General features: G+C 51.9%; 6 protein-coding genes across 6 annotated transcripts; 2 read left to right on the top strand and 4 right to left on the bottom strand.

The window, feature by feature from the left end:
* Positions 1 to 558: 558 nt before the first annotated feature.
* Positions 559 to 1442, bottom strand: PODANS_1_7100 (uncharacterized protein; the record flags this gene model as incomplete). Its single annotated transcript, XM_001912895.1, has 3 exons — positions 559 to 898; positions 977 to 1063; positions 1138 to 1442. 3 exons carry the CDS (start codon positions 1440 to 1442, stop codon positions 559 to 561), a joined length of 732 nt encoding a protein of 243 aa, XP_001912930.1.
* Positions 1443 to 4172: 2730 nt separating this feature from the next.
* PODANS_1_7090 (uncharacterized protein) lies at positions 4173 to 5396 on the bottom strand (the record flags this gene model as incomplete). Its single annotated transcript, XM_001912894.1, has 1 exon — positions 4173 to 5396. The coding sequence occupies one exon, from the start codon at positions 5394 to 5396 to the stop codon at positions 4173 to 4175; it is 1224 nt and encodes a 407-aa protein (XP_001912929.1).
* Positions 5397 to 6258: 862 nt separating this feature from the next.
* PODANS_1_7080 (uncharacterized protein) lies at positions 6259 to 6871 on the bottom strand (the record flags this gene model as incomplete). The annotated part of the gene is made up of 2 exons (XM_001912893.1): positions 6259 to 6415; positions 6468 to 6871. 2 exons carry the CDS (start codon positions 6869 to 6871, stop codon positions 6259 to 6261), a joined length of 561 nt encoding a protein of 186 aa, XP_001912928.1.
* Positions 6872 to 7585: 714 nt separating this feature from the next.
* Positions 7586 to 7948, top strand: PODANS_1_7070 (uncharacterized protein; the record flags this gene model as incomplete). The annotated part of the gene is made up of 1 exon (XM_001912892.1): positions 7586 to 7948. The coding sequence occupies one exon, from the start codon at positions 7586 to 7588 to the stop codon at positions 7946 to 7948; it is 363 nt and encodes a 120-aa protein (XP_001912927.1).
* A 909-nt stretch (positions 7949 to 8857) lies between these two features.
* PODANS_1_7060 (uncharacterized protein) lies at positions 8858 to 9597 on the top strand (the record flags this gene model as incomplete). The annotated part of the gene is made up of 3 exons (XM_001912891.1): positions 8858 to 8923; positions 9153 to 9253; positions 9435 to 9597. The coding sequence occupies 3 exons, from the start codon at positions 8858 to 8860 to the stop codon at positions 9595 to 9597; spliced, it is 330 nt and encodes a 109-aa protein (XP_001912926.1).
* A 327-nt stretch (positions 9598 to 9924) lies between these two features.
* On the bottom strand, positions 9925 to 11510 carry PODANS_1_7050 (uncharacterized protein; the record flags this gene model as incomplete). Its single annotated transcript, XM_001912890.1, has 2 exons — positions 9925 to 11308; positions 11371 to 11510. The coding sequence occupies 2 exons, from the start codon at positions 11508 to 11510 to the stop codon at positions 9925 to 9927; spliced, it is 1524 nt and encodes a 507-aa protein (XP_001912925.1).
* Positions 11511 to 12289: the final 779 nt, after the last annotated feature.

The following is a 12289-nucleotide window of genomic DNA, read 5'->3' as shown; positions in this document are numbered from 1 at the left end:
GAAGGGTTTATCACTACCCGAAGCCGACAGAGGCAATTTTTGATAGGAGATACATCAAAGCTCGTAGAATGGGACATGTGACACTAAAAGAGGTATTTGGCTTAAATGGATTTCATTTCCTCGCCAGATGGAATGGCGAGCGACTTCGATGGGTGGCTTGGCCTTTCCTCCTCCCCTCGTCAGAAAACTGGAGATTTGAACCGACACAACTCCGAACCAAGGGAAGCAAGCAAAGTTGTAAAAAGGAGACTCAAAACAAAAACAGAGGTAATAAAACGAGAAAGCACCATGCCCTGCATTTTCAGTTTCCCCCTAACATCAACCAACTCCCTTGCGCAGTCTCGCCCTTGCATGAACCGCTAGTGCTATTGCTACCGCATAGCACTGCACCCGCCCAACCGGCACGGCCAGACGATGTAGTCCAGTCTCCGGCAACTAAAGGTCTGATATTGACCCACATCGCCCCCAATTACAGCTTATCAAGCAACCAAAACGAGGTGTGGGGTCCCGAGAGACCCTTCTCGGAATGTTTCGACGATCCCGTCATGGACGAGCCGCTTAGTTCTCAGGTGCGGGCTCAGAAGCCTTCTCCTCAGCGGGCTTCTCCTCGGTCTTCTCCTCCTTGGGAACCTCGGTAGCCTCAGGCTCGCCGTTATCGGACGAGGTCCAGAGGGTAAGGTTATCCCTGAGAAGCTGCATGATAAGGGTGCTGTCGCGGTAAGACTCCTCAGAGAGGGAATCGAGCTCGGCAATAGCATCATCAAAAGCCTGCTTGGCGAGGTGGCAAGCACGGTCGGGGGAGTTGAGGATCTCGTAGTAGAAAACGGAGAAGTTGAGAGCCAGACCCAGGCGGATGGGGTGGGTGGGGGTCAACTCGGTCTGAGCGACATCGGTGGCGCTCTACAAAAACACGAAAAAAACGGCACGTTAGCAACTATCGAGTAGCATTTGCAAAACCAAAAACAACTAATCGTACCTTGTAGGCCTCGTGCGCAGAGGTGGCAGCACCCTTGCGCTTCTCACCGGAGCGAACTCGGCAAGATAACGGTGGTAGTCACCCTTCCTATAAATCAAGTCAGTCAGTCATCCAAGTCCAAAAAAGAGGTGACGTTCATGCCAGCGCAGAATACAACGTACATCTTGTGGTAGAATACCTTAGACTCGCCAGAGGCAGCGTTGGGGATAAGAGCCTCATCGAGGACATCAAGAACGTCCTGGCAGACCTTTTCGAGCTCGCTCTCAATCTTGGAACGGTACTCGCGAATGGTAGGGACATGCTTGTCAGAGCCCTTGGACTCCTCCTTCTGCTCGATCGAGGAGATGATGCGCCACTGGGGGGGGCGGGTGCCAACGACGTTCTTGTAGGCGACGGAGAGGAGGTTGCGCTCATCAACGGTAAGCTCACCACCGAGCTTGGCGACCTCTTTCATGTAGCCAACCATCTCATCATAACGCTCGGCCTGCTCGCAGAGGCGGGCGAGGAAGGTCTTGCTACAATTTTTACACTCGGTTAGTTCTCGCTGCAGGCAACGGCGGGGTTGAAGCTGTGGCGGCCACAGCTCCAGCACTGAAGCAGACGAACCTTTCACGCTACATATTGAGAACAGAAAGTTAGTAAGATTCTAGTAGATAGGAGAGGGGATGCCAGAAGGCCAGGAGAGGGCCTATCACGACACGGCTCGAGGCCGGGGGTTCGGGAGGGGGAATTGGCGGGCTTCAAACGGTGGGCGTCGTGGGTCAAGGGTCCAACGTACCTCGGTCGCCATTTTTGTTATGTGTGATGTTGAGTGCGCAAGTCTCTCGAGTAGTGGAGGATTCCGAAAGGAGAAGGTAAGAGCAGGAGGGTCGCGTGGAAAAGTCGCTGGTAGATGGAGATTTGTTTTGGTGTTTTTGCGAAGTGGTGAGGTCGGAAGCAGGTTCAAGTGCTGGAGCCAAAGGGACTTTCGGGGGAGGTCAAATCGGTCTCCCCCTCTCTTGGGGCTAACGAAGCGCAGCCTGGGGGGCCCTGTTTTTTTTCGGGGGCAGCGGTCGAATGAAACCGCCTGCAGAGTGTTTACACGTGACCTACGATACCACCTTATTTCCCACGGAATTGGGAGTCCCACCCTAACAGAGACAAGCACAAGCAACCCTCGCCCAAGGCCTCCCGACCCCACTATCTGGATCACGTCTCGTCGTTTGTTGACGGCTGCCACTGCCAGTGCTTTCACCTTGGAGACAGACCTTCTCGACCTTCTTTGATCCGCCAGCTTCGGCACTTGGACGTCGGAATATAAATCGAAACATCCGAGGTCTTGAATTCTCCCTATAAAGCTTGAGATGGCAGCCGTCACCTGGTCTTTAGGTAGGTTGGTCATGAAATCGCCATTCATCTCAATGGAGTCATCGTTCCCCACCTTATGGCCGCCTGAATTCCTTTTTCTCTGGATCAGACAATCACAGCTCCCAGGGAATGTCTTGGATCTACACTAATACAGGCGGCCCCGGTAACTGGGCAGCTCCGGCAGCCTCCCGCCGTCCATGCATCACCATCGTCAACCCGATGGCTCTACATCTTGTCCCTATCATCGAAGGTTGAGACGCAGGCAGAGATGGCATGTTGGTGAGGGGCAAGCCGCAGGACGTCACGCAACCAAAGGGACCTACATACGCGCAAAACTCCTTGACTCAGAGCCCCTCCATTCGATGGCAGCAAGCGTTTTATTTCCTTATCACTGCCCACCGCCCGCGCGCGTCCTCGTGGCACCCAGTCCCCGTGCCGAAAACCAGAGTTTGGCTCAGCCGTCCATTCCTCTTTGAGCCGCCGGCAGTCACGAGGCAAAGCCTTCCTCTGCCTTCTTTGGTTCAAGCGCTGGCGGGCAACGTGGGAGGTGAGGGGTTCAAAGAAGGTGTGGTCACACAGAACGAGATGCTGCCTCCCCTCACCATCACAGGCAGCTTCCACTATTCATGAGGCTCCCATTCTCCTAAAAGCTCATGTCGGTGGTTGGTCAAATCAAAGTTATCAAGAGCATCCCATGTGTGGGGCTCAACGAACAACTCACCCACGAGCCCAACCCACAGGGTAAATCATGGAAGCGGCTAGAAGAACCACATCACACACTGCAAGGCTTCCCCCCGTGCCCCCTTCTTAGGCCACTCATAGCATGCGGCCAGTGCATCATCCAATCCCTTCAATTTCATCCAATCCAGTGAGCAAGAGATGCTTCGATGCGGGATGAGATGTATGCACACAGCCTTGGACGACCACCACGACGGACCTAAGCCACAACAGAACAAGGCAGTCGCGGTTCCGAGTTTATTAAATGCTCATGCTGATGTTTATATTTTGCCTGTTTGGCGTTTTGTCGAGGCAACAACAGCGCACTTTCAACCGTGACAAGTGACAGCGGCATCCGCCTATGAGCTTGTTCGTCAGCCTGGCCAATCACTGGTGAGAGGGTTTAGGTCCGGTTACAGTGGTGATGACCAGTCACGCGACTGGTTAGTAGAGGGAAAACCACCAAAATGTTCGCGGAAATCTGTGAATCAAATGAGGATGGACATCACATATCCACTGAAGCTACTTGATCAGCTCTCCTGCGAACTCTTGGCGAGAAAGAGGAAGTCTGATTAACCTAAGGCATCAGCCTCATGATGTGGCGGTCTCAATGTTGAATCTCTTGGCCAGGGTTGGGGAGTTACAACATCTTCGTTTTGCTCGGTAGATGGTGAATGCTGATAGGCACCTCGAGGAAAGCGAAACCACACCTCACAAGATAATTACAACTCTTCCAAAGATAGCCAATAGGCCTCAAAAGATATATTATACGCTTTAAAAATAGCTAAGAGCAGCACCAAGATTTATGTCCGGGGTGTGATAAATGAATTAAAAAAGTCAACTGTGCCCCTGAATGTGTGTCACGAACAAGAAACCGTCATCGGGTTTGATGACTACATGAGTCGCAAAGATAGATAGAGATCTGTGTAGCGAGCTTATGAAGCAAGAAACATTATCATATGTTGATATCATAACTAGCAGAAGTACGCTTTCATGAGCCTCCCGAAGCCATTCGTGTTTTCCTTGATCATAACTCCGAACCATACCAATATGCTTCTAGCCAAACCGACAAAACGCCAAACAAGTCAAACGCAGGCTGCCTCCAGTTCGCTCCCAGTGTTTTGAATTCATCTCACAGATCCCGCATCTCATCATCACTCTCCGTAAGGTTATACCTCCCTCTCCCCCAATCGATAGGATCACCACCAGGGACACATAACCCAAGCCTCCAAAAGTAATCCCTATGCGCAAACAACAACTGCCATAACTTAAACCTCGTCGGCCACCCCGTCTCCGTCTCCCACATCTCACCCTCCTCCTTCCCGCCCAACTCGTTCACCATCTCCCTAAACCACCCCTTATCACTCTCTTCCCCCTCCTCGTCATCCCCATCCTCCCCATTCAAACAATCTTTATCCCTATCCCCCTCGCACAACCTCAGATCCTTCGGCCCAGGCGGCAAATCCCCCTTCGTGATGAAGATCTCCCCAGCATGACTCCTAAACCCCCACTCCCTCAACGGCAACAACGGAACCGGATCCCCCTTATGCGTCACCCTCCTATACGCCTTATCCTCCCCACCCCCCCCAACATCCCCCTTCAACCCAAAAACCTCATCAACAAACTCCACCAACCCCTTATTCCCCACCATCGGCTCCCCAAACGTCGCCACCCTAACCCCTTCCCACCCCCTCCCAGCCCTCATCTCCAATCCAGCCAACATCGCCACCGCACCCCCAAGACTATGTCCCACCAATTCCACCCCATACCCAGGGTACCTCTTCCGCGCCTTTTCCACCGCAGGCACGACAATCTCCCTCGCCGCCTTCCAACTAGCCATAAACCCCATATGAACCGTACAATTATTACACCTCGGCCCTTTCCCCTTCTCGTCCCCCCCATCCCCATCCGGGTCAGCAGGATAAGGCACATACTCTTGCGGAACAGTACTCAAATCAACAATCGTATTAGCCAGCGAATACGTCCCCCGAAACGCAACCACAATCTTGCCCTCTTTTCTGTCCTGCTGCACCCCAGGATGGTCAAAAGCCACAAACCCACAGCTATCCTCCATGCTCAAAAACCCCGTGTTCCAGCTCCTGATCAGCTCCAGCCTCCCGCTTATGTCGACATCACCGCACCGGCTTGAACAGCTGAACGGCGGGGAGAGACCCCCTGTACCTGGGGTGCCGACGCAGTACGAGATGTCTACCAGGCGGGATAGCCGTTCGAGGGAAGAGAATAATTGGGGGGATATGCCGTTTTTTTTAGAGGCTTTGGGTGATGATATCGGGTTTGCTTGGGCGGCGGTTGTGGTGTAGAGGAGGCCGAGGAGTGGCGATATTAATGGCTTCATTGTTGCTGATGATGATCGTGAGGGCTGGCTAATGTTGAATCAGGCCGTAAAAGGGATGCTGAGGTTAAGTAAAAGTGAAGGGGGAAAATGACCCAATGAGTTTAAGGAACAAGAGAGACCCGGGGAGTAAAAGACCATAAGGCAGTTAGGAGGAGGATGGCTGTTGGCCTTGACTACATCCGACCTCGTGACCAGATCACTTGCCAATTGAAATGCACGGCGCCAGGGACTGCGGCAGGGACGGATTCAGCCTGATGAAACCAAACGGACCGTCAAAAGACAATTCATAGCTGACTGTTTGATTTCAACAAAAATATATCGACTGAATATCGTCTCGTACAGCCATCGCCGTGTGTGAGGTATGACGCAATGGTTCTCAAAGGTTCATGTTTCAGAGAGGAGGTTGGTGATAATTTTGGGCACCTTGCTGTGCCGCCAGGGCACTTTATGGGGGAACAGGGGTTAGTGCCACAGTAGTGGTAACACCCCGCATTATTCACCAATTAAGCATGTTTCGAACCTGCAGAGTGCACCAATATGCAGAACGAACGAACGAACCTTCTTTGTTCTTTGCTTCCCGCCTTACTAATACTAATACTCCATTACCTAACCTCGATGTATGCTCAATAGTGTGCCATCGAAACCACTGTCAGTGCTACTGATTATCCTTCCCTGAATCCCGCATCCATCCTGCCCAACTAGACCAAGTAGCTGGACCAAACTACACCCATTAGGTAGCCAGGGTTTCAAACGTCCACACAGTGTCAGTGACGACCGCTGATATCCCCCCTCATGCCTTCTTTCACTTGATTCCCCCTCCTGGGATCCCCTTACTGGGCTCCCACGTGTCATCGACGTGTCTCTACCACGGTGTGGGCTGAAGGCTGTAGTACTTTGCCTCATACTTTCGAAATGAGATGCAATCGAGTCCAGGACCATACGCACCGTTCGCATCATCCTCGAGGCAGCTCAAGGTTCCATTTACCCATATCGACCCGGAAGCCTCCATAGAAGTTGTTCTGTATAACTGGTTAGCGCGTAATGGAGCAGCCATTTTAATAATCAACCTACAAGACATCTGGGCAGGCCCTTTCAATCATCTCCAGGCCTTGTGTTGCGTTGTTCCACATAAAGGTTACCCGCCAGTCATCACATGGATAGCGAGGGGTGAAATCGAAAGGAGCGACATTGACCGAACTTTCATTGAAGGCGCAGGATGTCGCGATTTTGGTGGGGTCGTCGAAAAAGTCAAAGCTAATGAGTTGGGAGTGATTGTTGCCGGGGGCGGGGGTGAAGATCATGAAGTTGGTGATGTTGAACCCCCAAGGCATGACGCATTCTTTATCGGATTCCATCAGCGTTTTAATCACAGCTGGAGGGATGGTGTAGTCTGTCATTGCCGAGAATGCAGCGAGGGCCGCAGCGAGTGGGAGGAGGCCCGCCACTAGGGCGGTAGAGAAGGCGGGCAGGATCATGTTCTAGAAGAAGTAGTCGAAAAGGTTCGGCTGTAAAAGAGTGTTTGGTATAGATGCTGACAGAAAGTAAGTCTAATAAAAAGTGGCAGCAACCGGGCTGCTCTGAAAAAAAGAAAAGGTTGCTGATGATCCGGTCAAGGGAAGAAGTTTTGAGAAGAACTGAAGACTTGAGGAATTGGAATCCTGTATTGGCAGGTCCATCAGTGCCCTGAGTATTTAAGAAAGAGCCTCCCTCAACGGGCACGGCCGATGAATACCAGCCGTACCTGCAGATCGATTTCTCGGAGAGCCTGGATATGCCGCTTGCCACCTGCCAATCCTTCAAATCTGATCTACAACTGGATGCCAACACTGTGGATGCTGGAGCACCAGACATGCAGATCCTGTACCTACTGCAACCAGCCGAGTGAGATGAAAATATCAGTTGAAACCATGGAAAGCCTCCATTCTCCGCCCTCTCGCCTCACACACACGACTGCGGGAAAACCGGCGGATTCTCGAGGAGCGGATTCCCAGCGTCACTCTACCTGCTGAGCCAACCATCTTCCTTGCCGAGTGCCTATTCTGGAATTTTCAGCAGGTACAGGCTATGGTTGGTTCACAATGTTCCACCTCCGCGATGTTTCGTTTCAAGCCGAGTCCGCTCTTTTCTCCCGGTGTCGGTAAAGTGTTTGATTATGCCGGTACATGTAAGTGGACTGCCATGATATCATTATGCTACCTGTTTGGTCCCCCCGGCCATCCCTATGTCTTGTAATTTCGTATATTCTGTCGTTTACTGGACTCAAGAAGAGAAAAGATCGGACCGTTGAATCCACACCGAATGTACTTGGCCTCTTTTCCCGACTTTTCTGTTCAACGTTACTCAACGCTGAGTTCTGCTGCCATTATGCCAACGGCTGTGGTCGGTTCAAGCATATAAGTCAGAGTAACAATCCTACTCGTGTTCCCAGCTGTGACACAGCAAATGGATGTGGTCAACGAAAGATCTTTGAAGCATTCTGTGTGACAAACCGCTGGTTCTCTGTGAGAGGAACTACCAGCTCAAACCTAGCTCAGGAGAAACCTTTTGAGTAGAGGAACAGTACTATTAACCGGTACACATGTATTTAGGTCTGTTTCACAAGCTACAAAGTTGAACTCACAACCGCCTGCCCACCCTGATAGATCAGGTAGGAGCCGTCGGAGACCCAGCAAGAAGCACCAATTCATTGCAATGGTCCCCTATGACACTTTGACAAGCCAGCCGGTTGACGGTGAATGGTGATCCCAGGTTCGGGGAGAATAAAAGATACAGATACCCGAGTACGATTGACCATGGGTGCCGAGGGCAGCGGTGCAAGTGGCAGGCGTACAAGATTGATACTCCGTTGGTGATATATTGTCGTCCAAAGGCTTTGTGCTGTGACTGTGGTCCCATCCTGCTTCTCCGGTAGGACAGGTCTCGATAGCAGGCGCAGGTCGTGTTCGGTTCCTGGCAGGAATTCCCAGGAATTAGGTAGGGAGGCACTCCAGGGCCTTCAACAGGGGAACCGTTGGACAGAGGGATGACCCAGGGTCTGATTTTCCTCTACTCCGAAAAAAACGAATCTCGATGAACAACTCAAAGAACCAAGCACACAAAACCAAGGAAATCGCAAGCTCATCCCATGTCCACCCGCAATATCGCAATAACCATAGTAGCCCTATCATGGTGGTCGTCAAAATGGAAGTCGTCTCATAAACCAACGCCACATCCTCCCGCCAAGCCAGCCACAAGCCACCCCCACAATCATGCCCCTGCAACTGAAATCCAGAATTGCACCAAAACGTTAGCCCTGACCCACAAACCGCCAGCGCACCCGCACAAACATTCTCCACTTGGCTTCGCCTTCCCGTCCGCAACTCCACCTGTCAGCCATCGTCAGCAACCCGAACGAGCCAAAGCGAACGGACGAACCCTTCGGCGCCGGTGATAAAAACCGTATCTTTTGCGTTATCAGAAACATGGCTCCTACCAAGAAGCAGGAGACTGAGAAGACGGGGTTGGCAAAGGGTGTTAACAAGGGCACTGTATGACCCCTCTCTTTCTAATTCAAGATTATGGTTTTTTCTTTCTATTATTCCAATCAGAAAAGAAAAATTTATGTTGAAGAAAGAAGATCGACGCTAAATTTCATTTCCTCGAATCTGTATCCTATGTCTGGTTGTATGATCTCTATACCTCTCCACCCTTCTCTTTCCCATGATGGCTTCTTTCCTGTAATAAAAACCCACCACAACATCAACTAATTAACCCCAGAAAACAATCCCCATCATCTCCAAACCCCGCCCCTCCCGCCGCAAGGGTGCCCAGAGCAAGCGCACCAACTTTGTCCGCAGCATCGTCAAGGAAGTCGCCGGGTGTGTTTCTTCCCCCCCTCACCCACCACCCCCACCAGCCAACCCAAATTCATAATCTCGAATTCCGAGGAACCCTGTCCTGGCCCCATAACGGCCCGTTGTGGATCTACTAGCTGGCGATAACAACCCTCCATCCAAGATAACGACTGCTTTGGCTGCTGACCATGCTTGCTTCCAACAGCCTCGCCCCTTACGAGCGTCGTGTCATTGAACTACTCCGCAACGGCAAGGACAAGCGCGCAAGGAAGTACTCCAAGCGCAAGCTGGGCACTTACGGCAGGGCCAAGGCAAAGGTTGATGAGTTGCAGAGGGTTATTGCTGAGTCGAGGAGGGCTGGTCATTAAGACTGGTATTTTATCTTTGAGAATTAGGAGTCTGTGGCAACTTGGATTCAGCAGTGGCCTGACGGTTACTAGTCTAGGCAACTGAAGGGACGCCCTTGTCTCCTTGACAATCAAAAGACATTGCTGGTATTTATCTGTACTTACCCTACTTTCAAAGACTGCATCCATTGATTGAGCTTCATTGTCTAGTTGGGAAAGCATATATCTACCAAAGACCCAAGGCCGGGCATATCCCATAGTGAATCCTATCCTCGATACAGCAAACGCCCTGATTAATGCAGACACAACAACCACTTTCCTCCTCTCCCACATAATTTATCAAGCAACTCACTTCTTCCCAAACTTGAAAAACTTCCCCATCTTCTTCTTGAGCGCCTCAGGGTCAATCTCCCTCTTCGGCTTCTCTGACCCCGCCCCCTGAGCCGACGAAGACCCCGACGGCCCAGCCTCACTACCACCCCCGACAACCCCACCCTCTGGCACCTCAGGAATCACAATGTCCCTCGCCCTAGAAGCTACGCTCTCCTTCAAAAACCCGCCCTTCCTCGCCTCCCCAGAGGCACCATCCTCCCAAACAAGATTAAACATCTGTGGCCCCTTGAGCTTATACCCCGCAATCAACTTCTTGTTCCCATCTTCCACGTGTGTCCTCGGGCCGGGGATGATAAGCTTGAAAGGCTGATCTGGGTGCGCCATCGTCGCCCGGATGGCTTGATATAACCAGCCTCCGGTCTCCTCAGGGGTAGCCACCCACGTGGCGGAGGTTTGGTCAGGGAATCGGACTTTGATTTCAACTCTGGTAACCTTGGCAAGTTTGGCAGCTTCTTCTGCCTTGATTGCGGCGAGCTCGGCGTCGGATTTGAGGCGGGTGTTTTGGGCCTTTTGGAGGAGCTGTTGCTGGCGGAGCTGGGCATGGGCAATGGTTGGTTCGTAAGCTGAGTCGTCTTCTTGGATGTTGACTGCTGCTGGGGTGGTGGAGGTGGGGGCGACGAAGACGGAGGTGGGGAGGAAGCGGTCAACAGGTTCGGAGGGTGGTGATGTAGGCTGAGGCTGGGTTTCATCGACATCCATGAGATCCGCAGAAGGCTTCGTCTCTTCTTGCTCTGTGACTGCTGGGGTGGTTGTCTCGGTTGGTGAAATGCTTGATTCTATGTTGCCTTCCACCTTTGGTTCCTCTACAACATCAGTAGTACTGCTCTCCACCTTGGGCTCCTGTTGGACCGGCGCTGGTTTTGACTCCTCTTCCTTTGGCTGATCTGGCTCGACATCCTTCAAGAACTGGCCGATATCGGACATGGCCTCGAACAAGGTCTTTTCCGTGAGTTTGAAACTCAGGCGAAGGACCATGCTGCCAGAGTTGATGCCACATTGTGACAAGGTCTTGTTGAGATCTTCCAAAGCAGAGTACTCTCTCCCCATGATGTTGACAATGGGGGCCTCGTGATAAAGCTGACCGCCGTTCTGGGTGTCTTTTTTTGGAGTGGCTCTGCCCGTAAGGTTGAGCCCACTCTCTGAGCTCTCAAACTGGCGCAACGTTTGCCATAATGTGAAGTCGTTGGGCAGCTTCTTTGTGAAACGTTTCCCATCGACATCGAGAGCTATCGACACAACGGATGCACTCTTTGACTTTTGAACAAGCTCCAGCTTCGCACCGGAAACCAGCCCTGATGTGCGGAAGGGAGATGTGAGATCGACAATCTTTTGTTTGTGCCTGTGATACGTGTAAGCTGATGATGAGATGTATTGGAGATTAACACACAAGGATCAACTCACTTGACATCATACTTGTCAGGGTTGACATTCAGCTTCTTGCAAGCTTCATTGAGGACATCAACCAGGTATGTTCCCGGGTTGACCTTGACCTTGGCTCGGCGGAGGTCTGTCGAGATGACCTCGACGTGAGCGGCTGACATTCTGTCAATGTAGCGGGGTATCGATAGGCAAGGCGCCTTGAGAGGTACAGTAGAGTATCAAGTGAATTGTCAAATAGTCAACGAGCCCGAATACAGCACAGCAAAGACCAAAGATATGATAGTCGACCTTGTTTGTCTTGTCTTCGATTCACCAGGCAGTGCTATAACACGTAACTTGGCTGTCTAGACAACAGTTGTAATAATCAAGTGGGGTGGTTCCTGGAGCTTCCATCACCCACTGAACTGGAAGCTCTCCAGAGGGGCAATTACAGCGCGCACGGGGCACAGCTGGAGGGGGAGCTTGCGTTTTCGCAGGCTTCAGCCGTTTACCGCCGTCTGTCACCGCCTTTTATGTTACACCTTGGCCAGGGACCACCCCTGCCAGCCCGCTCGCCGACTCGCCGCGCCAGCTGCGTGTTGCCTTGCACGTCAACTCCAGCGCAGCCTCCTTGTCAGCTTGGAGAGCTTCCAACCCGACCTCTTGAACCTCCAAGGCTGTCATTGATTGCACGAGAGCTCCAACGACGACAGGTCGACAACACCACAACACGCGATTCAGACCGCTCTACCTCCTGAGGTTCGAAACGACATTCATCCGATAGCGATACTGTCCAACAAACACACTTGAACCTCCCCACCCAGAGCTCCCGTTGCATCGAAGCCATCACCATCCACACCCGCTTCCCAGCTGCACCCCTCCACAACAGCCAAGATGGTATGCTCCTCTCCCCATGATACCCTCACATACCTCTACCCAAACAATAACTAACCTCTCTCCG

The sequence above is a fragment of the Podospora anserina genome, chromosome 1 (genome assembly GCF_000226545.1).
Source record: "Podospora anserina S mat+ genomic DNA chromosome 1, supercontig 1".
NCBI classification, from domain to species: domain Eukaryota; kingdom Fungi; phylum Ascomycota; class Sordariomycetes; order Sordariales; family Podosporaceae; genus Podospora; species Podospora anserina.
This window is presented reverse-complemented; position numbering and strand designations above follow the sequence as displayed.